We start from the raw sequence: 26,385 nt of genomic DNA, 5'->3' as shown, positions 1-26,385 counted from the left end.
AATAAAGATAGGAACCACCACACCTGGCCCTTTCTTTTCTTTCACCCAAATCTTCAATCACGGCAGCAGCAGTGGCAGCAGTGGTACAGTGTCAGGTGTCCTGAGTGCCCCCTTGGCCCAGCACTGTGCTGTACTCTCTTAGGTGGCTTTTCCTGAGTCTCACGGCACTCTTGTGATTGCCTCCATTTCAGATGAGGAATGCGAGTGAGTTTTGGATGATAGCATCTCATTCTAATCCCAGCAGCCTCGTGAGGGACCTTCTTTAGTTCTGTTGAACTATGAAGAAGCCTTGGCTAAAGGAAAGAAGTCATTGAAACGTTGGCCAAAGAATAAAAAATAAAAACTATCGAGGAGGAAGGGCTAAAGTCAAAAACTAGGGTGCAGGCTGGTGACTGATCCTAGGAAATGACAGCAGAGCTTTCCTGTTGCTAAGGCCAGGCTTCCAGCCTTCTCACCACAGAAATTAACAGAGGAGGCGAGGCAACGTGTATCCATGCAATCATTTTAGCTGTTGTACTGTGCATACATAATTCAGAACATGGTAGACACAAGAAGTCATGCAATCTTTATGCAGTTTGACTAAGGTCAAAGCTCTTAAAACTGAGCCAGCCATGCACCTTTGGAACCGTGAGCAGACCTGCTTTCTAGAGAGAGGTTCACGCCGTGGCTGGACATAGTTGTTCACTGTGCACGCCCTTCCCATCAGTGTTCAGTACTGTGGAAGCGAGCACACCCGCATGTACGTGACTGTACTCGCATGTTTGATGGGACAGAGGGGACAATAAAAGAATACTTACTTGCTCACTCCCAGTCATAGCTGCTCTCCACTGTTAGTAACAACAGGTAGAGGTCAGCTGGGTCACATTGGTTGTACTTTATCAAGTTAAATAATGAAGTCTTAGAAAGTCCACATTCAGTATTTTGCCAAATGAATCACCTAAAATGAACTATAGTTTTTTTTTGTTTTTAAGACACATTTTTTTTTTCTGTGTAGCCCTGGCTGACTTGGAACTCACTCTCTAGACCAGACAGACTGGCCTTAAACTCAGAGATCCCCCTGCCTCTGCCCCACCTCCACCCCTCACCTCCACCCGCTACCTTCACGCCCCAGTCCTTGCTGGCTGCTGGGATTAAAAGGCGTGTGCCACCACCAAGTGATGATGAAGTATATGTTTAGATGCAGGATCAAAGTAAAGTAACCAGTTATGGGAAACTTGCACAGCAATCATTGAGTCCTCATAGAGCTTTGATAAGTGACAACTAGGAGATATGTATAGGCTGTTTCCGACTTCACTTAGCTAAAAAAAAAAAAAAAAAAAAAAAAATCACTAAATACAATAATTTTTGGATTTAAGATTAATTTTTTTTTACTCAGTTTAACAGTTCCTTAGAATTGTTCTAAGTAAATACAGACAGCAAGATAAAGAAACATGGAATGTGTATAATAATGAGTAATGATGTTGAAATCTGTAATGAGTGCATATTATCTATAAAGACTCTTAGTAGTTCATGCCAGTAATCTTGTCGATTTAAAATACTGATTGTACTCAGTTTTCTTTTGTAGAGGACTCAGAAGTTCAGAGATTGCTAACAGAAGTAGAGGCGTGCATATCTGGACTTTCAGCAGTGAGTGGCCACATAAATGTGGAAGTTGAAATAGCCCTGGCCCTGCAGCCGTTGAGAAGTGAGAACGCTCAGTTGCGGAGGTAAGACCTGCTCTCTGGGTGTTTGTCTGTAGATAAAGATACTCCACAGCCAGAGCACAGATGCCGAGAAGACGGATTTCAGCCTCCCAGGATCTATGCCTTTCCATCCCCATTTTCTGAAGGTTTCAGTCTTCAACTTTCCATTATTTCTGCCCACTAGGACGTATGTTCTCCCACCCGTTTTACCTCTGTTGTCCCCTGTTAGCATGTACGTTGGAGGATAGGCCTGCTGTAGGTAGTCACTGTGTCAATCTAAGTCATTTTACAATAACAAACATCTGAGTCTTAGGAAAAGTGTATTCTTCCTTCCTCCAAGACCATCATGGGTCACTGAAGCCCCTTTTTCTTCCTGGCCTAGAATCTAGGATTCCTTTTACTTTAAGAAGCCACTGTCTCAGTATGTTTTCCAGGAAGTGACGAGGACAGGGAATGTGAATGGAATAAGCTCACATGTCTCGGACCAGAAGTCATTTTGTGATCTAGAACCTAAAACAAGTCAAATGCTCCCTCCTGACACAGATACCTGGAACATGGCATCAGGGAAGGGACCCTGCTGTGAGTGAGCTGAGTGCTGGCAGCCCTACCGTGCTTAGACACAGGACACTTACTTAAAGTCTTTTTAGTCCTATTAGCTTGCTGGAGTTATATTCTTAACTTGTTTAAGAAAGCTTGAAACCAGGGAGGCAACTGTGAAATGTAAGGGAGTCCCCCATCTATTATCAATAGTGACTTAAAAGCGTTGAGTGTTTCTGTGATGACCACCGAAGAGTATCATCCAGGATCCGTCGATGTACTTCACGCTGGAGACCATGTTCAGGTGCTTCTCTGCTCTGCACTGTAACTGCCCTGTTCTCGCCAGCACAGATGGGACTTGCAGGGACGTGCACACATGTTTTTTTTAAGAAACCTGGAAACAGTAAAGAAGGATTCCCAGTTGGAGAATAGTTAAATCCATGGGTCTGGAGCCTACAGAGAAGACACCTAGTAAGGCTTACTTGCTTAGGATCAAGAGATCTCATTGTGTATAGAATTGTGGGCTTAAGTTCTAATAATACTGTCATCAGTTCTAATCTGAGGGGTTCCAAACACTAAAATCAGAAATAAGTGATTCGGAGTGAGCAGCAGCCCCCCTCACATTGACTGCGCGTCTGCAGCACTGTTCTTCGTGCGCCATCACTTGAGCCCTCCCAGGAGCTCCAGTGCCATCCTCATGTGGGGAGGAGGGGGAAGAGAGCAAGGCTCAGAAAGTTACCTGATTTGATCAGAGTTGTATATTTAGGAATTGAGGGTGTCAAGACTTAACCTCCAAAGTGATTTGATTTTAGAGCCCCAATCTTAGCTGCAGGCTTCTGCAGTAACTCCATGGGGGAGTAGAGACTTGACTTAGGGATCAGTCTTCAGGTGTATTTGCACCCTGTTACTTAAAGGAATAATAATCAAATAATTGGTTTGTTACGCATACTAGAACCTAGTCTGAGACTAGTCTCATCTTAGCATGACCAGCATGGAGATACCGTGGCTCTCATTTCCCTTGCTCGGAACGTCTTAGCATTGCTGTAGGAGTTCCTTATAAGCCACTCCCGAGAAGGAGGCTTGTGCTTCATTCGGCACCGGCTGTTTTTAATTTTTCTAAGGGTCCTATCTTAATTGGCATCCACTTCTCTGGAATTGACAGTAGAACTTTTTAGCCTTCTGACCTTAGGCAGAAAAGATCGTATAACAGTACCACCACTGTCGTTTACTTGACCTTTTCAAGGATAAAAATTACTGAAAAATGAAGAACTTGTTGGATATGTTTCTTTGGATAGAATGGGGCTTCCAGTAGCAATGTGGGGATTTTGTGCTATTTTTATCTTTATTTGGAAAGAATCATTCATAAACTTCACTATAAATAAAAACCAGAATGTGTAGGCTTATTTAGAAGTGATTTTCATTTTTGTTCTTTATAGACATTTGTAAACTACGTTTTTAATGAGAAAACTGATCCTTTCCCTCCTTACCCAACCCCCCACAACTTGAAGTTTATCGCCATCTTGTGGCAAAAAGAAAAACTGCTAGGTGCATTGCTTCTAATGTACTTTGGGCATTTTGAAATGTCCGTAACTTATGCGGTACTTGAAACACAGTTGTCTCCATTTATTCTGCCTGTTCACAGCCCACAAGATACCTGTAATCTGTAATACCTTGTTGAATTTAACTATAGAAGCCCCTAGTACACCCCATAGTATCCTGGATGGTGGTTCAGAATAGAACCGTTAGCTCGTAGCAAGAATCAGCCGTCTAGAGAGTGCCTTACTATATATACGATAACTTAGAACTTATGACCACTTCCTGATTTCCGATCAAATATAAGCTTAACAGAGTCCAGGCAGCACAAGTGTTTGAGAGCAAATGTGTACAGTTGAGGACGCCATTACGTTTGTCTTATCTTTTTGACAGATGGTAGAATAGTAGTACCTCCTAGAGAAGAGAATTTTCTGATCGTCCTCTCTGCATTTTCTTTGTCGTTAGGAGACATGGTAGAAGAACCAATGACTTAGAATTGACTCTGGTGCCTGGACGTCTAGGACATAAGAAAAAGATCCAAGCTAGAAGCGTAGATTTGAGATTTTGAACCCATTTTTACAGAGCTTTTACTGTGGATCTGTCCTCGAAGACACTGCAGAAGGCAGCAGCTAAATACAAGCAATTTGTCATTAGAATATGACTGATGATCACCAAGGAGGCGTAGAGCCCACGCCAGTACAGGGAAGAACTAAAGGAAAATCCTGTTCTAAGGAGGAGCAGTAAGGGAAGTAGCAGGGAAGCTAAGGCACAAGCCACAGACAGGACAGATGATAGGGAGACTGTAGGTAACAAACAAATGCATGGCAAGGACAGAGACAGGTGAAGAAAGTCACCCTCCCCAGTGTTCCAGGGTCTCTAGTAGGCTCTGGGAGGAGAAGGAGTGAGACACTTACAAAAGGAAAAGAGGACAGGGAGAAGAAAAGTGAGCTAGGAAGGCTCGGAAATTAAAAGAGAAAATGGTAGCAGTGACAGCTCCATTAGAAATACACAAGGCCATTAACAGGCAGGTGTGAAGCCACACAAGCGTGGGTCATGCGAAGAGTGAAGAGTTATATTAGTTTTGGGCTTTTGCTTTCTTCCATTTTAGTTATTACTGAATTAATTGTTCAGCATCTTCTAGCCTTATTTTTGTTTTCCAAACGCTTTACATTTTGTGTCCTAAAGTTATCCCCCTACCCCCTGGTGCATGTGTGGTGGGGGGCTCTGGAATGAATCCTGGGGCTTTACATATATTCTGCAAGCTCTCTGATTTACACACCAAGCTCAAAAATGGTGTTTTCAGGGCTCTGAGAGGAGGCTTTGTGGTTAAAAGTGCTTCGTGCACACGCGTAAGCATCTGCATTTACAGCTCCAGCATGTTCATGGGCCTAGTGGCCCCAAGTCTGGAAGGCAGAAGGGAGATGTGTGGGGCAAGCTGCTAACTGGACTAACCGAATCCATGAACTCCAAGTTCAGGGAGGACCCCTCCTCATCACATAGAGACTGTTAGGGGACGGTACCCATCAGGAACCTCTGGCTTCAACACGTACACTCACACTGTGGGTGCACAGGTACATACGAATTAGTCTTTGTACCTCCATACATGTGAACATGTACATCACACACACACAAAGTGCAGTCTTTTAAACAGTACTAAAAATGAATCTCAACCATTACATCATACCACATACAAGAGCTAACAACACATCTCAGTGTACAAAAGCTGGTGGAGGTAGCAGAGGGAGAGCCCTCGTGCACTGGGGAGATTTTTTTAAATATAATCCCAAAATATAAACTAGAAGAAGTAAATACATTGAGATTCAAGATTTTAAATTTTTGTTTTTCAAAAGACAAGAACATGCTGAGAAAAAATGTGTGCAAACTATATTTACAAAGAACTTATATCTACTGATATAAAGAATTATCACAACTCTCTCTGTGTAACTCTGTGTTGAGTGTTGTTTTAAAGTGGATAAGATATTTGAAGAGAAACTGTACTAGAGAGCACATGGGCCAGGCGTGGTAATGCCCCTGCACTTGGAAGGTGGAGGCAAAACTAATCCTAAGTTCAGGGTCAGCTGCTAGGAGACCCTGTCTGTAAGTAAACAAATGCACAGAACCAGGCTGGGGTCGAGGACATGGCCCAGCAGTAGATCACTTACACATGGGACGCCTAGAGTTCTGATCGATGGACATCAGATAAGAACGCAGAAAGATAGTTGTCATCATTAGCCAATAGGAGCCCAAAAGTTAAGAGCACAATGGAATGCTATGGCATACTCATTGGATAGCAGCAAACACCCCACTGGTGGTAGCTGTTCATGAGCGTGTGGAGGAGCGCCATCTTGGCTGGCGGGGATGTAGAATGGTAAGGGCACTTTGGAAATCAGTTTGGCTGTTTCTTAGAAATTACACATAAGTCTGTCATTTGATCTAGCTAGTCCATTCCTTAGCATTTTCTCAGAATGAAAGCACATGTACCCATAAAAATTTACAGAGTTCAAAGGAAACCAATGTCTTTTGGCAGTGTTTATAGTGCTGGTCAGCAACAGAAAAGAAGGAACTGTCAGTACATGCTACAGAGTGGATGAGCATGCCTCAGAAGCATCGTGCTGGCCAGAAGAAGCCAGGATGTCAGAGTATGTATTTCAGGATTCCATGGCTATAAAGTTCTAGAAAATGAGAACAGTCTGAACCTGGGTAGTGGTTGTCTGTCTATCCAGGACAGGAGGAGTAGGGAAGTGACCTGAGGAAACTCAGGTGCTGGGCTCTTACTAGTGAGGGCCTTGTCACACCTCGGGAGAAAACATGGAGGTGTTTGCACTTTAAATCTATGTAGACTGTGTGCAAGCGCTTTACCCTCATACAGTTACAGTTACATGACAGTAAGCCAAGGAAAGACTATTTGCCTAAATATCAGCTGTTTTTATCTTCTGTTAAAATCAAATATTTTTAAACTGAATGCATTTAAAATAGTGTATGTAATATCCATTGCTGAGAGATGATTTTTGCTATTAATTTTTAGTATTATTATAAAACAGCAGAAATGTAAAAAGCAGGGGATAAGAAAAGAGCATGTACTGGTACAATTAGGCTTGAAGACGTGTGATAATTGTGAGCTCCTCAGCGCAGACACAGGAGCCAGCAAAGGAAATGAAGCTGCAGGCACAGAACCGAGTCCTTGAGGGGAGAGGGTTCTGGGGAGCACATGTTAACAAGGACACACCCAAGTAATTGGCAGACTCCGTTACAATAGCAGTTTCTCTCCGTGCCACATTTCAATGGCTCAGTAGTTGAGAATATTTGCTGTCCTTGCAGCACCCATGTGACAGTACGTAACCATCGGAAACTCCAGCTCTAGGGGCCCGACACCCTCCTTTGTCCTCACTGGCACCAGGCACACATGTGGCCCACAGACATGCAGGCAAAGCACCCATACACATAAAATAGGAATTAAATGTAAAAACGGTCTTGTCAGAGACGATACATATTTTACAGCTTGGATACTGCCAAGCTGTCATCCACATGGTTACTGCAAACTCCCACTGCCCGAGAAAGTGTCCCCAGTGAAGAGCTGTTGCTGCCTTTCACTGTGTGTGTGTGTGTGTGTGTGTGTGTGTGTGTGTGTGTGTGTGATGTACATAAGTGTATATGAGCACATGTGGAAGCTAGTGGTCAGTGTCATAACTCTACCCAGCCTCTCGTGTAAGCACAGAACCCAAACGCAGGCCCTCTATTTCCTGTGGTAAACCCTCCCCAGTCCCAGGCTAAGCATTTTTCAATGCTTATAAATCATTCAGCTTCCTCAGAGGGGTTGCTTATTATATCTTTTTCCAGGCCTTCAATTCTAAAACAAGCTTCAAATTGTGATGTGTTTAAGCTTTATATTCCTAATGTGATGGTGGTTAGATTTCGAGTCCTCCTTTTGTAGTTAAAAGATTATTTATATTTCCTCATAAAACTTGTGTTGTTGGATTTATGTTTTGTTGGTATATTTTGTTTTCTTTAATCTATCCAGAATTAATACTTGTGGGTAGTATTTGGCAAGATATTATCACTTTAGATTCAATTACTTAAATCAAATGCATAAGTATAGAAAGTTTTCAATTCGGGAAAGATACTAAATGCCAAAGAGTTGTTTTGTCCTAATCAGTACCTACTTCATATTCACTGTTTATGAAGTGGGTGCACATTGTGAAGACAGGGTTAATATTAACATTCCCATGAAGCCATTAACTCTTCCGTCTAATAGTGAAATCACCAGAAGCACAGATCTATGCCTCCCAACTTTATTAAGGAGTCACAAACATGAAATAGAAATGTATCTATCACCTACCGGCATCCTAGTTGGCAGAAGTGGCAGTTATTTTAAAGGCTAAACTACAGTAGTAAGGTTATATATAAGTATACACACATTATTTTGAAAAAGGAGATGTGAAGATAAGGAAATGGGAAACAAAGGAAATACGTGTACATGGTGGTGCATTAGTGTTGTCCCAGCATTTAAGAGACTAAGCTAGGAGAATCCAAAGTTAATCAAGCCACTGTGAGCTGCCCTACTGAGTTCCAGGCCGGCCGTGTCAGTAGTGGGCCGCAGTTCCTGATGTCCCACAATTCTGCACCTATCTGTTCTGGGCCTGGTGAGCAGACCTGTAGTCTCAGCTACTCAAAAGAGAACGAGACAGGAAGATTTAAAATTCAAAGCTAGTCCTTTAATGCCAGTACTCAGGAGGCAGGGTCAGGTGGGTCTCTGTGAGTTTGAGGCCAGCCTAGTCTACAGAGCTCATTCTGGGACAGCCAAGATGTACAGAGGAACTGTGTCTCCAAACAAACAAAAAGTGTATAAAAGATCTATGGACATAGAAGGCATCTGCCATGGGGTAGAATAGTGCTAGGTTCAAAATATGCCCCTGACAATAGTGTGGTTTTGTGGTTTCATTTATTTAGATTTTGTGTTTGGTTTGGGGCTTGAGATGGAATGACTATAGCATTTATCTTTTTTTGTAGATTTTTTTGATAACCTTATCAAAAATCTGATATATCAAAATATCTGATGTATACTATAAAATGGGCTTAGGATCCTTACCCATGGTCGTTACTTTCTTTAGGCAACTGAGAATTTTGAATCAGCGCCTCCGAGAACAAGAGAAGAGTACAGAGACACCTGCTAACCTCAAATGTAGGTGAAAAACTTGAAGGGTTGAAATGGTTGAACTGTCTTTGTTACTCTGGAAATGTTAGTGCAGACTTGTGCTTTATCTAAGTGGAATTCCTCCCTGTATCAATCAACTTTTTTAAAATCAGGAGTTACTGTATTGTAATTTAAAATCAGGAGTTACTGTATTGTAATTTAAAACAGTTGTTGGATATGTTTGTAATCTCAGTATTCATGAGTAGGAGCATTGCCACAAGTTTGAGGCCAGCCTGGGCAACATATCAAGTACCACTCCAGCCAGAACTGTATCTAGTAAGACCCTATCTTGAGAAACCAAGTTAATAAATATGCAGAAATCTTAAATAGCCATGTAAGTATTCTGCTTGTTGTCTCTACTGTATTTAAGGTCCTCCAAAAGATATTTGGGTTCTTTCAGCCTTTCCACAATGTTGAAATGAAAACCTTCGTCTCCAAGATCTTTGTTTGCACATGCGTTCTCGTTTTGCAGGATAGATTTCTAGTAGAATTACTGAGCCAGAGTCCATATATCGTCATCTTGACAGATATTGTCAAATGGCCTTTTTTTTTTTTTTTCTTTTTAGGAGCTGGGGACTGAACCCAGGGCCTTGTGCTTGCTAGGCAAGCGCTCTACCACTGAGCTAAATCCCCAACCCCTAATGGCCCTTTTTTTAAATGGGAGTCTTACTGTGTTGCTCAGGCTACTTTGGGAGGCTCAGGTGACCTTCTCTCCTTACTCACCTTAGTCGCTGCAACTACAGGTGAACATCATGGATCACAGAGCTTCACAGAGAAAAACAAGAGTATAAGAACAGATGAAAACTCTTTAATATCTTCAGAGTTCTTCTGGAGTCTGATGTAAATGGAATGCTATAAGAAGTATATTGGGATGCCCTAGAATTTTTTTCAATTTCTGAATGATAAAATATATTCAGAAAATGGATGGAATAGGGAAAAGTTTTGTTAAAAAGCCTTCTCTGTGTTATCAATGAGATAACCATGCGATTTCTTCATGTTTGAAGCATGTAACACTTGTTGACTTATGTACACATTGAACTGCCTCTGCATCTGGAATAAACCAGTTTGAGAGTGAGCTTTTTCACATATTTTAAATTCAGTTGGCAAGTATTTTGTTGAAAATTTTTGTCTATGCTTCTGTGATTTTCTGTTTTTGTTGCATGTTTGTCTGGTTTTGGTACCAGAGTAATCCTACCTAGAAGGATTGGTGATGTTCCTCTCTTTTGTGCAGTAGTTTGGAGCATAAATGTAAGTTCTTTGATATTCGGATGAGATTCACTAGTGAGTTCATCTGGCCCTGGACTTGTTTGTTGGAGATTGTAAATTACGGCTTCAGTCTAACTGCTTGCTCTGAGTCATTTTACACTGCTTATCTCTTTGAGACTCGTTTGGTAAGCCACACATCCAAGAATTTCTCCAAGTCTCTTAGATTTCCCGATTTAGTGAAATGTACCTATTTTTAGTAAGACTTAATGGTTTTCTGCGCTCCATTGTTATCTGTAGTAGTAGCTTCCATTTCAACTCATTTCATCTCATTTTAAGGTCATTTTATTATTTTGGGTCTTTTCTTCCTATTGTTTAATTTGTGTAAGGGTTTGTCTAACACTTTTAAACACTTCTCTCTATTTTGTTGATTTTTTTTTAACTGTAACCAGCTTTATTAAAGATACTTTTCATAAACAATCATGGTATTTCAGGCAGGACATGGGCAGACAGTCAACAATATACAAGAACTTTCAAATTCCCTTCTTGTATAGACTACCAAAATCAGAAATCCACTATAAAACCCAATGAAGTCTTCATTCAATGCTTTGAAAGGGGAAGTAGCTTAGAGTGAGGGTTGACATTTCACATTAAGGAAGTTGTTTAACAACTTTCCACAAGCCGACCCTGACTGTCAGGAACTGAATATGGCAGAATCAATCTGAAGATCCACAATCTTTTATAAAAGGAACCAGTGATCTTCTGAGAACACTCGAAGTCACTGCAAAGTCCACATCGCCCAATAGACTAGAAAACCAATTTTGGGGGTGAGGTTCCCAACAGGTCTCTGGTTTTAAGGGAATTAAGTCTATGTTGATGGTACAGGGGGAGGGAACAGGATATAGAAATGAATTTAGAGTTTCCTCAGACCACAAGGCCTTTTTTTTGGCCTTGGTAGCTACCTACGCAAGACCAGGATATCTCCTGGAAGCCAAGAGGAACCTTTTGAAATTATCAAGGAAAGAGATTTTCTGTCCTCAATTCAGCTTGGGTGATACTTTGTTGGTGACACATGATCCTTCCCCCCCAGCAATGAAGTGTTCCGTGTGCTAACAATATAGTTTAAAAAAAAAAAAAAGTAAAACAAAATTCTGCATTTTTATAAAACTTGATAAAAAATAGTATTTCAAACTGTACAGTTACCAGAAGTACACAGTTATCAAAAACGCACACACGTCATCTCCAGCACCGTTCGCTTCCTGGGCCTGGTCTGTGTTGGCATCCCCGTTTTCTGCAGGATGGCTCGCATCCTTACCGGCATCCGCTTTCCCCTTCTTCCCCTTGGGTACCTTCTCTCCCTTCTTTGCAGAGGCCTTTTTAGGCTTGGGCTCTGGCTTTGGAGGAGGAGGTTTAGCAGACAACCTTGCAGATCTCCTCTGTGGCTCGTCCTTCACCTTGGCTTTGTCTCCTTTAGCATCCCCTTCAGCCGCATGGCGGCGGCAGGGGACATCGGCGCTGATCACGGGTTTACAGCGGCGCGCGGGTTTGGTCCGTCCGGGGGTCGTCCTCGCTGCTTCTTCACACTGCTCCTTGTTTGATTCTTTATATTGCTTTCTCTGTATCGAGTTGATAGTTAATGTTAATTAATTGTTAATAAATTAGGAGTGTTTTAATTATAATCTGACAAGGGGAGGCTTGGTATGCTCAGTTATTAAACGGCCTCTTTATCTGGATTGGCATCTCTGAAAACAATTGTGTTATCACTCTTTCAAAAATACTTTCTATGCATTTAAAATGAGATGTTTCTCCTTTTGTGCCTAATTATCTGTAGTGTTGGTCTTTTCTGAGTGATAGACAGACAGAGAGACAGAGAGACAGATACCGGAAGTCTCTTGGTGTCTTTTGTCTTTGTTCTTGTTGCATTGTTCTGGATCTTGTGCGTTGTCTTCTAACCTGCCTGTTCAGTCGGCTCCTCTGTCATTCCATTGCAGACTTCCCATAGAGCTCTTTACTGGGCTTACTGATTTCAGTTTTTAGTTTTACTCCCTATTGAACTCCTCTCTCCTCATCTATTGCTTGACTTCTTTCCACTGTTCTTTGTGGCTTTGAACATACTTGTTTTTAAAAGACATTATTTATATGTGTGTGTGTGTGTGTGTGTGTGTGTGTGTGTGTGTGTGTGTGTGTGTGTGTGTGTGTGCTCACACTTGTGATGCCTGTGGAGGCCAGAAAAGGGTGTTGGGGGTTGTGAGTGGCCCAATATGCTTGCTGGGAACCTAGCTCCTGTCCTTTGAAACAGCAGCAAGCCCTCCTCAAGGACTGTTTCTTCAGTCCCAAACGTAATCAATATTTTTAATTCTTTGCTGTAGATGTCATCATACTGTCACCAGATGCCATCTCTGTAAGGTTAATAATCTTTGGAGGAAGCGAGGATATTTTGTTTGTTTGTTTCTTATTTCACAACACTGAGAGTTACACCTTTGACATTATTTTGTATCTTGGTTTTCTGTTTCTTTGCTTTTTAATAAGCTATATTCTTTTAGTCGAAGAATTTGAAATGTTCCAGTGAAACTTATATAAGATAGGATTTGGTGTATAGTTCAGAAAATAATTCCTCAGTCTAGGAACTAAGAAATTGCTGGCACAGTTGCACAGAGTTGAAAGGGGAAGTTTGTAGATGCTTTTGATTCTCCAGCGTGCTGTGTGAGGAGAGGGGACAGTGGCATTGGTCTCTGCAGCCTCAGTGTTCTTGGTGTTCTGGCAAACACAGGAGGGGAGGTTGTAAGTCATTTCCTGGTCATGTCCTTGGACCCCTCCACTCCACTGTGGTGTGAGGCACAGCGCTGGTGCGTGAGGAGCAGTGCTTTCCTTGTGGTTTTGACTGCTCTCTCCTGGGCTGATAGCTTTGGCCAGCAGTGAGCCAGTCTGAAAGGGCTTCGCCTGCTTCCTCTCAGAGCTCTTCCTTGGCTCTGTGAGGCCAGTTACAGACCTTATCTCGAAGGGCAAGAGCTTAGCTTACTGCTATGTGTATTATCTATGCTGGCTTTTTTTTTTCACCAAATGTCAGCAGTGAGCCTTCTAGTCTGCCCCCTTACATGAATGTCTACTGAACACTTAAGAGGCATGACAAAGAGTGTGATAGTTCTGTGTGCTGATACCTACCAGTCTTACAAAAGAAAAGGTGTCAAACTAGGAACTGTGGGATAGTATGATTCTGTTATAGTTTATATAAAATCATTGTCTATATAAGTATTTTCCAGAAAAGTTACCAAAATTGATAGTGATTAATTCTGGTTGGAGAGCTAGAATGGAGAAAGGGAGACACAGCATTGAGATGTTTTTTGTCATCTTTGGAATTTTTTTGGAGTTTGAGATATTTTCTTTGCACATGTATTGTTCATTTGTTCTAAAAGGTAAAGACAATTTATGACTAAAACATCAATTGGAAAAGAAAGACATTACTTCTGCCATTTACTTTTTAAATATATGTAGTATTTAGATTGCATTGTGAGTGTTACTGCTGAGGGAAATCAGTGAACTCAGGGGCTTTTCTTTTTCTAAAAGGTATTTTTTAGGTGTTTTTTTAAAAATTGGGAAACAAAGGAGGCTGGAGAGATGGCTCAGAGGTTAAGAGCACTGGCTGCTCTTCCAGAGGTCCTGAGTTCAAATCCCAGAAACCACATGGTGGCTCACAACCACCTGTAATGGAATCCGATGCCCTCTTCTGGCGTGTCTGAAGACAGCAGTATATATTTATATTATATATATATATATATATATATGTATATATATATATGTATGTATATATATATATATATAGAGAGAGAGAGTAAATAAATCTTCAAAATAACCAAAAGAAAAGAAAGAAAGAGAAACAGCTGTTTGATGTGTTCTGTCTTACAGTGTTTTCCCTTCAGTCGCTGTCACTGCAGAATCAGCTGCAGGAGTCGCTGAAGAGCCAGGAGTTGCTACAGAGTAAAAACGAAGAGCTCCTAAAAGTGATAGAAGACCAGCGAGAGGAAAACAGAAGGTTCTCCACTTTGTTTAAAGACGAAGAGCAAGCCCTGCTTCACAGCAGACAGCAGTTTGACATGGAGATGACCAGGGTGAAGATGGGTGCGTATCTGACTCCTGCTACTGCCATTTGTCACTTTGGTTTTGAGCAATAAGGAAACTAAACAGGGTTTCATCGTGTTTGCTTTAGAGTTGGAGGAAGCCTTGGCCAATGAGAAGAACTCTCAGTTTAAGCTCGAGACTGCAGAAAAGGAAAATCAGATACTGGGAATAACTCTCCGCCAGCGGGATGCTGAGGTTGCCCGCCTTAGGGAACTAACCAGGTAGCCCAGCCTTCAATAGCTGCTTCATAAACTTCAGACCCACAGGCCTTCCTGCTTCCTGCTTTCCCTCTTGTTTTTCTTTTTTCTTTTAATTTCTAATCCTTTGTTCTTCATGAACAACTGGACAGTGTGTGGTGGAGTAGTCAAGCCCCCTGGCCTGACACCAAAGAGACCTGAGTGGGCTCGGCTCTCTGCAGATTAGCTGAGCAGTTTTGTCCACGTTACTTAAGCCTGTAAACCCGAGTTGTACACGGGGACACGCATAGAGTTGTCGGGAGGACCACGGAGTACTTGATGTGTGTGTCGATGGGGTTCATCCTCAGCTCGTGATCACGCCATGTGGGTACGTCACATGCCTTCATTCTTTACTCAGTCTCTTCCCAAATAAATAAGCCTTACTTTTTATACTTTTATAGAAACTTTACAAAATTCAGTTTTCTTTTGAGACGTTTGTTAGTCATTGGATTTTTGTCTACTTTTAAACATTTAGAGAAGTTAATGTTTTTAATGTTTATAAAACAATAGATCTGACTATGCCTCAATGATTCCAGATCCATCTTTAACTATAAAGATGTCTATTATATATAAATCATGTGTTATGTATAATTGCTTAGTTTTATAAATATACTTGACAGTAATAAGTTAATATAGAAATTCTGCTTTGCTTCAGATCTAGTATGACTTTTTTAACTCAAAAGGTTCAGTTTGTTCGAGAATAAAATATCTCCATCACGTAAGAAAAGCGATGAGCCTTTGCTCTGGTATTGTAGTAGACTTGCTGCTATGATCATTTGTGATTTTATTTTTCTGCGGCCAAAGCCTCCCAACACTAGTTTTCACAGTGGCCTTCCTTTAAAGGAGAGAGCGCATAGAAATGAGCTGAAGGGTTGGGTAACAATCAGTAATTACTAAATTCTCCTTGGCAGAACTTTACAGAACAGCATGAGGAAGCTGCTCTCAGATCTCCATGTGGACACTGCCCGCTGCAAGATGGGGAACAGCCTCACCAGATCACTTCTGAATGTCTATGATCAACAATTTCAACGGGACCCAGCCCCTCCTCACATCTCCATAATGAGCTACCTCAATAAATTAGAAACAAATCAGAGCTTTATACAGTCAGAACTGCCTAATAATGAGGAAACCCCCGAGTCAGACAGTCTCTGTGAAAATGTGCTGCCCTCACAAAGACCTCCTCACAGTGACGCTAGGGCAGTGGATGGGGGCCCTGCCCCTGGAACTGTCTCTGCTGCTTTAGTGGAGGATTCTGACACAGACTGTGAAGCCGTCACTGTAGTAGAAGATGGGTGTGACGTGGACAGTACATTTTATATTCCCTTTGCAAGAAGCACTTCTAAAAAGCACTCGCCACCTTCTAAGAGACTGTCCCCCCAGGCGAAGGTGAGCGCTGCTGCCAGCGCCGGTGCCTGTGCCTCCAAAAAAGAAAGTAAACCGTGTGCACCCGCAGTTTGTCCCTCACGAGACAAAGCGGAAGATGCACCTGGAAATCTTTCTGGCACATACGACACAGAGGACGTGCAGCTCCTCAGGAAAATCAGAGAAGCACTTGGTAAGATCCCTGCTGCTGCTGGGCACCCCAAGGAACAGGCCACCCATCGTGGCCCACCAGCTCCGCTCAGCCCTGGCGTTCCTGTGAAGGGCAACATTGTCACTGACAGCAGCTTTCTCCATTCTGACTTGATGTCAGACTGGAGCATCTCCTCGTTTTCAACATTCACGTCTCGTGATGAGCAGGACTTCAGAAATGGCCTGGCAGCGTTAGATGCCAATATCGCTCGGCTCCAGAAGTCCTTGAAGACTGGCCTTCTGGAGAAATGATTCTGGGAGGAAACTGATTGAGTCCTTTTTTTAAAGTACAGAACTTGACTACATTCATAGTATATTTTGGGTTTTCTTAGAGAGAACATTTTATATTATTAATTATGTATGAAATAATAAATGGAGTAAATTTACTGTTAAGAATATTTTAACATCTGAAACTTACAAAAACAAATTTTCTTGAAAACCAACAGTCTGGGAGAAGAAAGCCGTGGATCAGAAAGTATTGATTTCAAGGCGCTTTACTTGACAGCTTCGGCTTCACAGAGTATTCTTCACTGTGCAATGGCTGGGTCGGCGGTGCAGCCACCGAGCATCTCTGTCTGGAAGGAGAGTACGAAAGGATCAGTACTGTTTAAATGTTCCTCTCTGCAGTGGAATGTTGGTATCATGGTAGTGTTCTTGTGTATGGGAATACTCTGTGTTATGAGCTAGTGCTGCCAATGACATGCGCTAACGTTTCAGAGAGAGAGAAGAGGCAGGTGCACCCACCTCACACAAAGCATTGATTTGTCCAGAGAAATACCGATGATTGATTAATACATAGTTTTTAAACCTTGGGCATTTTATTTATATTTGTCCTGAATGCATGTTTTAAGACCTTTAAAAAATAAAGTCAGACTGATAAGGTAATGCTAAATAACCAAGTTTTACCTTAGTAATTTTGTTTTTTAGTAAGAATTATTGGGTTTTCCTTAATGTCTTTGGAAATGATGGAGTTTTGCAAATCTCAGCACTGGTGGTAATTCTGCCTTTCTGACCCAGTCTCCTCCATGGTTTAGCTGAGTGTGCTGCTCTGTGATTAACATGAACCATGTTGCACCAGCAGTTCTCACCCACCTGCTGTCACCTCTTTCTGTGTAAACACAAATTAACTCTTAGACTCTAAGTCCCGCGCCATCAGTAACTTTTGGTACATGTTACCTGCCTGGCACAGTTGAATTTGGTTCTTGGAAAGCATCTGGCAATCGAGTAGTCTGCTGGTTTCAAATTTTCTCCTGCTTCTACAACCTCTGAAGGACCCTGCTGGACTACTTAACATATCCTGACTTTATGGGGAGGGTTTTTTGTTTGTTTGCTTTTTGTTTATTTGTTTTAGGTCTAAATGTAAAATGAATTATAAACTATTTTAAAGACTTGCTCATTAACATTTTCAATTTACTTCCTTCTAGTATTCATAAATGAATTGTTTACTTATTTTGAGATATCAGGTCACTCTTTCCATTTTCGTTCAGAAGCACAAACTCATAAAGAAGAAAACCGGGTCGTCTAAACAAGAACTTGTATAGAAGCTAATCTTATAGAGGAATTTTCTCAGTTCAGATTCCTTCTTCCCGGCCAGGTGTGGTAATACACACTTTAATTCCAGTATGCAGGAGGCAGAGGCAGGCAGATCTCTGAGCTCGAAGCCAGCCTGGTCTACAAAGTGAGTTCCAGGACTGCCAGGGCCATACAGAGAAATCCTATTTAAAAAACAAAACAAAACAAAACAAAACAAAACTGGGCAAATTCCCTCTTCCCAGATAGGTCTGTTTATGCTACATTGACAAAACTACCCAGTATCCTGATCTAGTCTGCTACCAAGGGGGTCATAAGAACCCTGATGCATAGCTGGCCGGTCAGTTGTGGGCTTGTGACTAACATGTGAGGCAAGTGTCAGTCTGTTGGCACTGAGACCACACCTGTTTGACTCTACCCTTCAGGGTGACCGTGTCTGAAGGGACTTGGATTGGTGTTTCTGCACAACCAGTTGGTTGCTGGTGAGGTGAAATCCTAGTGCATCCTGGTATCATAGAAATGAAGTGTTGCCAACATAATTCTTCCTGTATCTTCAGAATACCACATTAAAAAGTCTTAGGAATTTACTTAGGATTATTTTTTCATTAGTGTGTACATTTAAGTGTGTGGGCATGGATTTACCGTGGTGCATATCTGTAGGTCAGAGGACAACTCTTGGGGGTCAGTCTCTCCTACCCCCACATTTGCTTGTGTTTTTGCGTGACCGTTGATATGGGAGTTTCTGCCTCCAGGTTCCAGCCTTGAGTTCCTGCCCTGACTTCCCTCGGTGATAAGTGTGACCTGAGAGTTGTAAGATGAAATAAATCCTTTCCTCCCAAGATGCCTTTGGTCTTGGTGTTTTATCACAGTAGAAAAGTAACTAAGTTTGCTAGTGCAGCTCACAGAACTCAAGAAAACATTTACGGTTTTGTTTTTTAAGGATATAAACAGCCAGAAGAGATTGATAGGCCAATGCCTGGAAAAGATGCTACCTACCTACAGTCTCTGTCCTCACCGAACTGGGCTCTTCTGTCCTCTAGGTGTATACGGATTTGTTCTTGTTCAGCTCCTATCAAGTCACCTACTCTAGCTGCCTAAAAGTTCTCTCTACCCTGGCATCACAATTGAATCATAGACAGCTAGGTATGTCAGTGGTTCTCTGCCTTCCTGATGTTGTGGCCCTTTGATATAATTCCTCATGTTGTGGTGACCCCAACCATAAAATTATTTTTATTGCTGTTTCATAAATGTAATTTTGCTATTGTTATAAATTGTGAGTATTCATGTTTTCTAATGATCTGTGGGGACTCCTGTGAAAGAGTCAGTCAACTCCCAAAGGGGTTTCGACCCAAAGTTTGAGAACTGCTGATGTAAATAAATGGTTGGACAAAAATCAGGATCCAATACTAATAGACCAAGCGGGGGAAGCCCAGCAGGTCTGTTTACATTCTTGCCTTCTGTACACCATTCCTCCTCCTGGGATTGACGGCTGAAACAAGTCTTATGATCCACTGTCAGAGAAAGTCGGTGAGAAATATAGGGAGAAGACTTCTCATTCTATCAGTTCTGGTCTGGGGCAAAAAAGAATCAGGGCTTAAAAAACAACCAAAGCAACACTTCAACCACACAGGTAGCAGGGCAGAGTTCTAAAACCTTCTTTGGTAGAAAAGCGTGTAGCCAACTCCCATCGGTGCTCCCTGTGTGGTGATCCTTCAGGGGATGTACAATAAGGGAGTTGGTATAAGGTTTACTGAAGTCAGGCCCGTTTCTAAGCTTACACACACAAGGCTTTCAGAATCTAGGCAGGGAGCCAGGTAGATTTGGATTCTATTCCCACAAACATTGCCTTAGTTATTCAAGTCTACTAATTTCTGTTTCATTTTACATATGAGGCCTCACACTTTCCCCTATGTTTTGAATTCCAACTTATTGGGCTTAAATGTATCTAAAGCAGGACTAGAGAGATGGCTCAGCAGTTAAGAGCACTGGTGGCTGCCCTCCAGGAGGTCCTGAGTTCAATTCCCAGCAACCACATGGTGGCTCACAACTATATACAGATCACAACTTCTATAATGTGGTCTGATGTCCTATTCTGGCATGCTGGTATACATGCATGTAGAGTACTCATATACATAGAGTAAATAAATCTTTTTTAAAAAAAATTAAAGCAATTGGCCTGAACTGGACCTCCCAAAGAACTATCAGATGGTAAGATCTTAGAAGCTTCTGAAGAACTTACAAATTGAGTATCAAAAGACTTTTGAAGCCATCTTCATAACTAAAGGGGAGTCTCTTCTATAGTGACAGTACTGGAGAGACCCCAAGCACATCTAGTATCCATTTTTCCCAGTAACAAATTCCTACTGGAACCCAGCACACTGCTTGTGTGTTCCTCTGTTGATACATGCCAGTTCACTTTCAGCCTTTTCTACCCTGCATGCTCCTTGAAGGCAAGGACTAAGATTTACTCAGTTTTCATTTCCCATGGTACTTGGTAACTATCACATAGGTACTGATGTTTGCCAAGGACCAGCCTCAGCCTAGTTGGGGGTCTTGAGAAAGGGGTGTTTGGAGCAGTGACTCAAGCGTCTATGATGGATATAAGCTAACAGCCCTGTTCTGCTGGAGATAGCTCTCTCCTAGAGACCACACAGTCTGGAGATAGCTCTCTGCTCAAGATAATTCTCTCTTGCAGACCAGAGCCCAAGTCTTTTATTTTGCATAACTACTTCCTTAGTAATTGCATAGCAATTCAATCATTTACCCCAGGTTCCCTTTTCATTATCCCACAAATCAGCATTTTATGATCTTAGCCCCTTGACTCTAAAGACAGAGCCAGGTGGCAAAAGCTTCTGAATAAATACTGTGGCTTGCTGGAGCTGGATCATGACCCCTTGTTCTATTACATTATCACCAGCTTTCTGTTTTCCAACTCCTTCACTACCTAAGCTTAGCTGTCTTTGAACTTGCTCTGTAGGTAGACCTTGAACTCAGAGATCTACATGGCTTTGTCTTCGGAATACTGGGATTAAATGTGTGTGCCACCATGCCTGGACATAAGCTTTTCTTCACCTAGAACTTAGTCTGTCCCAGGCTGTCCTTGAACTCAGAAATATGCTTGCTTTTGTCTCCTGGAATTAAAGGTATGTACCACCAGGCCTGGGCATAAGCTTTTCATGGCCACTATTTCAAGATCCAGATCAAAAGCATGTCTTCCAGCCTTAAGATCTGGATCACAAGTGTACCCTCCATTTCTAGATTGTAGTTCATTCCAAATTAAAAGTCCAAACTATTCCTTGTTCAACTGTAAACAGAAACAATAAATTTAGCTGGGTGGTATCTTGCCCTGGGATCACCATGCCCTAAATCTCTTTATCTCTAATATTTTTCTGATAAAGCTGGCGCATTTTTACAGCTGCCTCTCTGTTCTTTCAGGTCTGTGAAGCCCCTCATACTTATATTGCATCTGTATATTTTGCATAGTTGAGAAATTCTGTAAACAGAACTCATGTTTTCAGAGTTCTTTCCCACAGCCCTCAGGGCTACCATTTTGCTGAGGAGCACCAGATACATTCTTCTTCCTAGAATCCTGCTGTTTCTGATTATTATGGAGTCATTAACCTTGGCCGGGAGAACATTCCCTGAAGGAGGAACTTAAGGAATATATATATATACATACACACACACATATATATGGAATGGAGATATACATACATATACATATACATATATATATGGAATGGAGATACATATACATATACATATACATATACATATGCATATACATATACATATACATATACATATACATATATATATATATATATATATATATATATATCAAGCTTACATAAACAGCACTGGAGAAGACCCACACCCTCCTGGTTCTGTTCTACCAGCAGAACCATATCACACTGTCCCTTCTGCAGCCAGACTTAGCAACTGCTGTCAGGCTTAGCTAAATTCCTGACAGAAGGACTCTAGGCATCCCTGGATCCCCCCAACCCCCTTGGATTTGTACACCTGTAACAGTTTGTTTATTGCTTTATTACACCTAAGTTGCTAGCCTTAGCCTGCTGTTTGGAACTCTTATTCTTTTTATGGCTATTATTTTCTGAGACAGAATTCACTCTGCTAGTAAACACTTGCACACTGTTGTTCATATGTTGAAAAATGTGTGTATAGATATTTATATGAGAGAAGAGATAGGACAGAAACTTAATCATGTCACCAGTGCAGAGTCACATATCCCATCAGCCTTCCTGACTGATTTGTGAAGGTTAAATGGAGGCAAAGCTTTTGAAAACTGGGCACTGTGTAATCTGTGACTCGTGGCATTTAAGGAGCCCTTATTTACCATCAGCTGGTCTTGGTTCTAGTGTCTGCCAGTTTGTCAATGAGTCTCTTCAAATGTAGATCCAGCAGTGATGAGTGGATGTGATCTGATCAAACGAAATACGGTTCAAATGCCATTTCCTATGATCTTGTTACAATTGCCTTAAAAGGAACAACAACTGAGTTTGCCCTCTGAGCTGTCACATGCTACAGATCACATTAAGGCCACAGTTTCCAGAGAAACACGTTGTCATTCCTAGAGTTAAAGTGGTATCCCGTTAGAACAGCAAATAAGTAGTCATTCATCCTTAAGGAAAAGTTCACATTTACTGCAAAGCTTTGACTTAATTCTCCTTGAAGTTACAGTGAACAGACATAGGAAAACCAAAGTATGGAATTAAAATACCCAGATACTCATTTAATGCCAGGGAACACCTTAAACCATCTGGAATGATTTTCAGGCTAGTTTCTTGTTTTCTTCCTTATGTCAACTGACTTGTCATAAGTGCTTGAACACATGAGGACCCACAGGGGTCTTGAGAAGCTAGCTCTACCCCTTCTCTATTAGTGTGGTGTAGTACCCAAGAATTCCCTCTCAGAGCCTATATGTGTATTAAAAGAGATAACATGGAAATGCTCTGGACCAAACACAACCCTGTAGAGTGCTGATTGCACAAGTTCCCTTTGTGTGCGTGCGCGCGTGCATGTATGTGTGTGTGCCAGGCTCCTCAGGTTTTCCTTTGCTGTATGAGGACACACTGTTTTTAAAATCTTTGTCTAGCACAACTAGTAAAATGAGATTCCTGCCTGTTACTTGGCCAATTTCATCACAAGTCAATTATTAAAAATTCATGTTTTTCTCCCATTGACTCTGGCTTTCGGTGCGAGTCCTCCCAGATTCCAGACTCAGGTACTGTCTTATCATACCTTTGCCTCATGGAGATGTGAATGGAGACATGTGGAAAGTACCACAGATTACCCAGAACTTGGCCCTCTTGGAAGCAGGGCACATGTTCACATTTGTAATGAGGAATATGGACAGCTGTTTAGTAGGGAGCACACAGCCAAGCATGTATTTCCTTTCACCCACCACTCATCATCCCTTCCAGATTCTTCACTTGGCTGTGAACTTCAGGTCCAGAGGAAAAAAGAGACGAAAATCAAATATCCTCAAGCCAGCTGCTCCAATTCAAGCAGAACAGACCCTCTTGGAGGGTGGCAGTTTTGGTTTTGGCAAAGAAAGAAACTGAAAAAATAAACATAAAGAGTAATGCCAAGGTTATACACACACACACACACACACACACACACACACACACACACACACACATACATATATCTTACTGTTAAGGTAGACTTTTCTTACTAATAACCAAGGAACTTATAAAAGGCAGGCATGTTTGACAAACAGTACATCTATGTTAAGGGTCTAGGGCCATTGCAAAAGAAGACTGTACAGACCAGAAGTTCTTTCAAAACACCAGTTTTGGAAGAAACTGGTGAAGGAAAAGTAATTTTCAAGTCCAGGCATTCAATGGATGAAGGAAATGTAACATTATTTATTTTATTACTATTAGTAATAAAGAAAATAAATTATTCTTTGTCCTCCTCTTTCCCTGCCACCTTTTCTTCCTCCTCTCCTGCTGTCTTTCTCTCTCTTCTGCTCACTCTCCTGCGGATCACACTAGCTGTCTAGGTAGAGGGAAATGGAGTGGTTGAGACAGGAAATTAAGGCAGGTTGACAAGCACACACTTGACAAAATGTCTCGCTGTGTAGACAGTGACCTAAGCTCTCCTACTCCATGTTGTTGTCTGCCTAAGCCAGTGACCATTTAGTCTTCAGACTCGGTAAATCCCGTACAAATTTAACAAGATCTGTATATGACATAAAAATCTTTATATGATACAAATAAATGGATCATTATATGATATTAATGATTTACAGGTCTCAATACATGAAGATGATGTTTATGTAATTCAGTACATTTACTCTTCAAATTAACCTATAAATTCAGTGATTCTATTAAACCCTTTGTTTAGTGTGAGTATGAAGTTATGGGATAAGCATATTTGCTATGTTTCATCCCATTATAGTTATGATTTATATAAATTCTCACGTTGCCCGTGAGATCTGTGGAAGCTGGCTGCTAATGCTGTCCAGTGTGAGATACCAAGCAATGCTTTGTTACTTTCATTGTTATTTCTCTGATTTCTACAGAATTTCAGCAAGTTCATATTTGTGGGTCCTTTGTTACTCCTAGTGAACTATTTATATTGCCAGCTTGATGTTCTGTTTAGTTGTTGGCAATTGCCTTGAAAGGACTCTTTGTGGAAAAGGATACTTTGTGTCATAGCAAGTCAGGTAGGTTCTCAGACATACTACTTTTAAATATGTTTACAGAAACCTTTACTATAACCCCACTTACAGGAATTACTTGTATAGGGTTAAACATGACTGGCTTTTAAAATTACATTTTTTCTAATTTCTTGACAATTCCATACGATTATTTTTTCATTTTATTTATTCATTTTTTTTATATATGACGAGAGGGCATCGGATCTCGTTATAGATGGTTGTGAGCCACCATGTGGTTGCTGGGATTTGAACTCGGGACCTCTGGAAGAGCAGTTAATGCTCTTAACCAATGAGCCATCTCTCCAGCCCCATATGATTATTTTTAATCATAGTCACTTTCTACCTCTCCCCCAACACCTCCCAGATCCACTCCCATCTTCCTTCCCACTCCCCCAATGCCCTCTTTAAAAAAAAAAACTCATAGGGGTTGGGGATTTAGCTCAGCGGTAAGGCCCTGGGTTCGGTTCCCAGCTCCGAAAAAAAAAAAAAAACTCATTGACTTTAATCTGTGCTGCCCATATACTCATGGATTTGGAACCCACTAGGAGCCACGCTCTTTAAAGAGAATTGATTACCCCCAGAAGCTATCAACTGTCCATAGCTCCTCAGTTAGGGTTAGGAGATCATGAACCCTTCCCACCTTATGCTAGAGGGTTGACTGGCTTGATTTGTACAAGTCTTGCACAGGCTGCCCCAACTGCTCTGCGCTCATGAGAGCAGGAGTCCTGTGTGCAGATGACACAGTTTTGCTCTAATCCTTCCTGGCTTCTGGTCTGTACAATCTTCTTTTGCAATGGCCCTAGACCTTTAACATAGATGTCCTGTTTGTCAAACATGCCTGCCTTTTATAAGTTCCTTGGTTATTAGTAAGAAAAGTCTACCTTAACAGTAAGATATATGTGTGTGTGTGTGTGTGTGTGTGTGTGTGTGTGTGTGTGTGTGTGTGTATAACCTTGGCATTACTCTTTATGTTTATTTTTTTCAGACATCACTTTATTTATTTAACATGCCCTTCTGACTCAGCCATTTACCATCTTTAGGACCTGTAGAGCCACATAAAGACCATAAAGACTTTCACATTTTATCTAAAACCAAACTGAAGAAAACCGATTAAAACTCAAGTGTCAGTTTGTGTCCTAGTTTCTTCCGTGATTTTTCAATACTCCGGCATTTTAAACAGTCTGTGTTACATGGAGGGTAATTCTGGCGATGCTATGCCACAGCTATTGAAAAGGGATTCACTTATGAGTGGCACTGAAATGGGCAGGTGAACCCCCATGCTTCATGAACACGTATTGATCTTTACCAGCACGTATCTGAATCCCATTGATATATTTGAAATCTCTAATATGGTTTTACATTATGAAGTTTCAGGCCTGGAGAAGCAAATGGTCCCTTTCTTAAAATGTGCATCTGGTAAAGAAAATATAGATCAGTGGACACAGGCAATGCCAGAAACCATGATCTAACTGTCGTGTGTTATGATACTGCCAAGACTAACCTCATGAAGCAAGTCACGTTCTAACCCCAATACAAACTGCCTAAGACTACTTCATTGTCCTTTAAACTTCTAATATACTTGTATTCATTCTAATCACTTTATTTTTTGAGATACTAGTTACATTAACAGATCTTGCCTCAAGTTTTTTTGTAAAAACAGCACAGGATGCTGGTCATCTGGAAATCGTGTGTGGGTAGGTACGTCGCAGCTGTCCGTCTGTCTTCACACTAGCAGGAGCCTTTTCTATGAGGCCTTCACAGTGCCCGGGGCACCTTTGGAGCCTGGGCTGGAGCTGAATCCTGGGCCTTAGCTGGAGCTTTGGCCTCTGCCTTTGTTTGAACCTTGGACTTGGGTTGACAGAGTCTATGACCCTTGGCCATGTAGGCTTGGGGTAAGTGATGAAAGCCAGACAGCTGAGTTTGCACTGGAGCCCTTTGGCATCTTGGGCTTGATGACCTGTGGCTTCACAAGAGCCTTGATGGCCTCTGCCCATGCACTCACTGCCTTGGCATTGCTGGCCTGCATCTTCTTCAATGCCTTTCTTGTTGTGCTTCTTGGCAAAGCACACGTTCCTCAGACACTTGGGGTCAACC

At 41.6% G+C, this 26,385-nt stretch overlaps 1 protein-coding gene and 1 pseudogene across 9 annotated transcripts in view; one reads left to right on the top strand and one right to left on the bottom strand.

Annotated features, from left to right (window-relative positions):
• Positions 1 to 18,993, top strand: part of Ccdc14 (coiled-coil domain containing 14) — a 42,017-nt gene extending 23,024 nt beyond the window's left edge. For 5 of the 8 annotated variants that reach the window (XM_087575812.1, XM_087575810.1, XM_087575813.1 and 2 more), the window contains 5 exons: positions 1,565 to 1,706; positions 8,861 to 8,931; positions 14,050 to 14,262; positions 14,351 to 14,483; positions 15,410 to 18,871. In XM_087575812.1, coding sequence (XP_087431938.1) covers positions 1,565 to 1,706; positions 8,861 to 8,931; positions 14,050 to 14,262; positions 14,351 to 14,483; positions 15,410 to 16,322 — 1,472 coding nt within the window. In that variant the 3' untranslated portion in view covers positions 16,323 to 18,871. 8 annotated transcript variants of the gene reach the window in all.
• Positions 10,578 to 13,271, bottom strand: LOC102549131 (non-histone chromosomal protein HMG-17-like; annotated as a pseudogene). The gene is made up of 2 exons (XR_015632871.1): positions 13,242 to 13,271; positions 10,578 to 11,762 (listed from the first exon to the last, which is right to left on the bottom strand). The product of XR_015632871.1 is annotated as a non-histone chromosomal protein HMG-17-like (transcript).
• Positions 18,994 to 26,385: the final 7,392 nt, after the last annotated feature.

Source organism: Rattus norvegicus, chromosome 11 (genome assembly GCF_021556685.1).
Source record: "Rattus norvegicus strain SHRSP/BbbUtx chromosome 11, alternate assembly SHRSP_T2T, whole genome shotgun sequence".
In the NCBI taxonomy this organism is placed as follows: domain Eukaryota; kingdom Metazoa; phylum Chordata; class Mammalia; order Rodentia; family Muridae; genus Rattus; species Rattus norvegicus.
The sequence above is the reverse complement of the archived record's forward strand: the minus strand, read 5'-3'. Positions and strand labels throughout refer to the sequence as shown.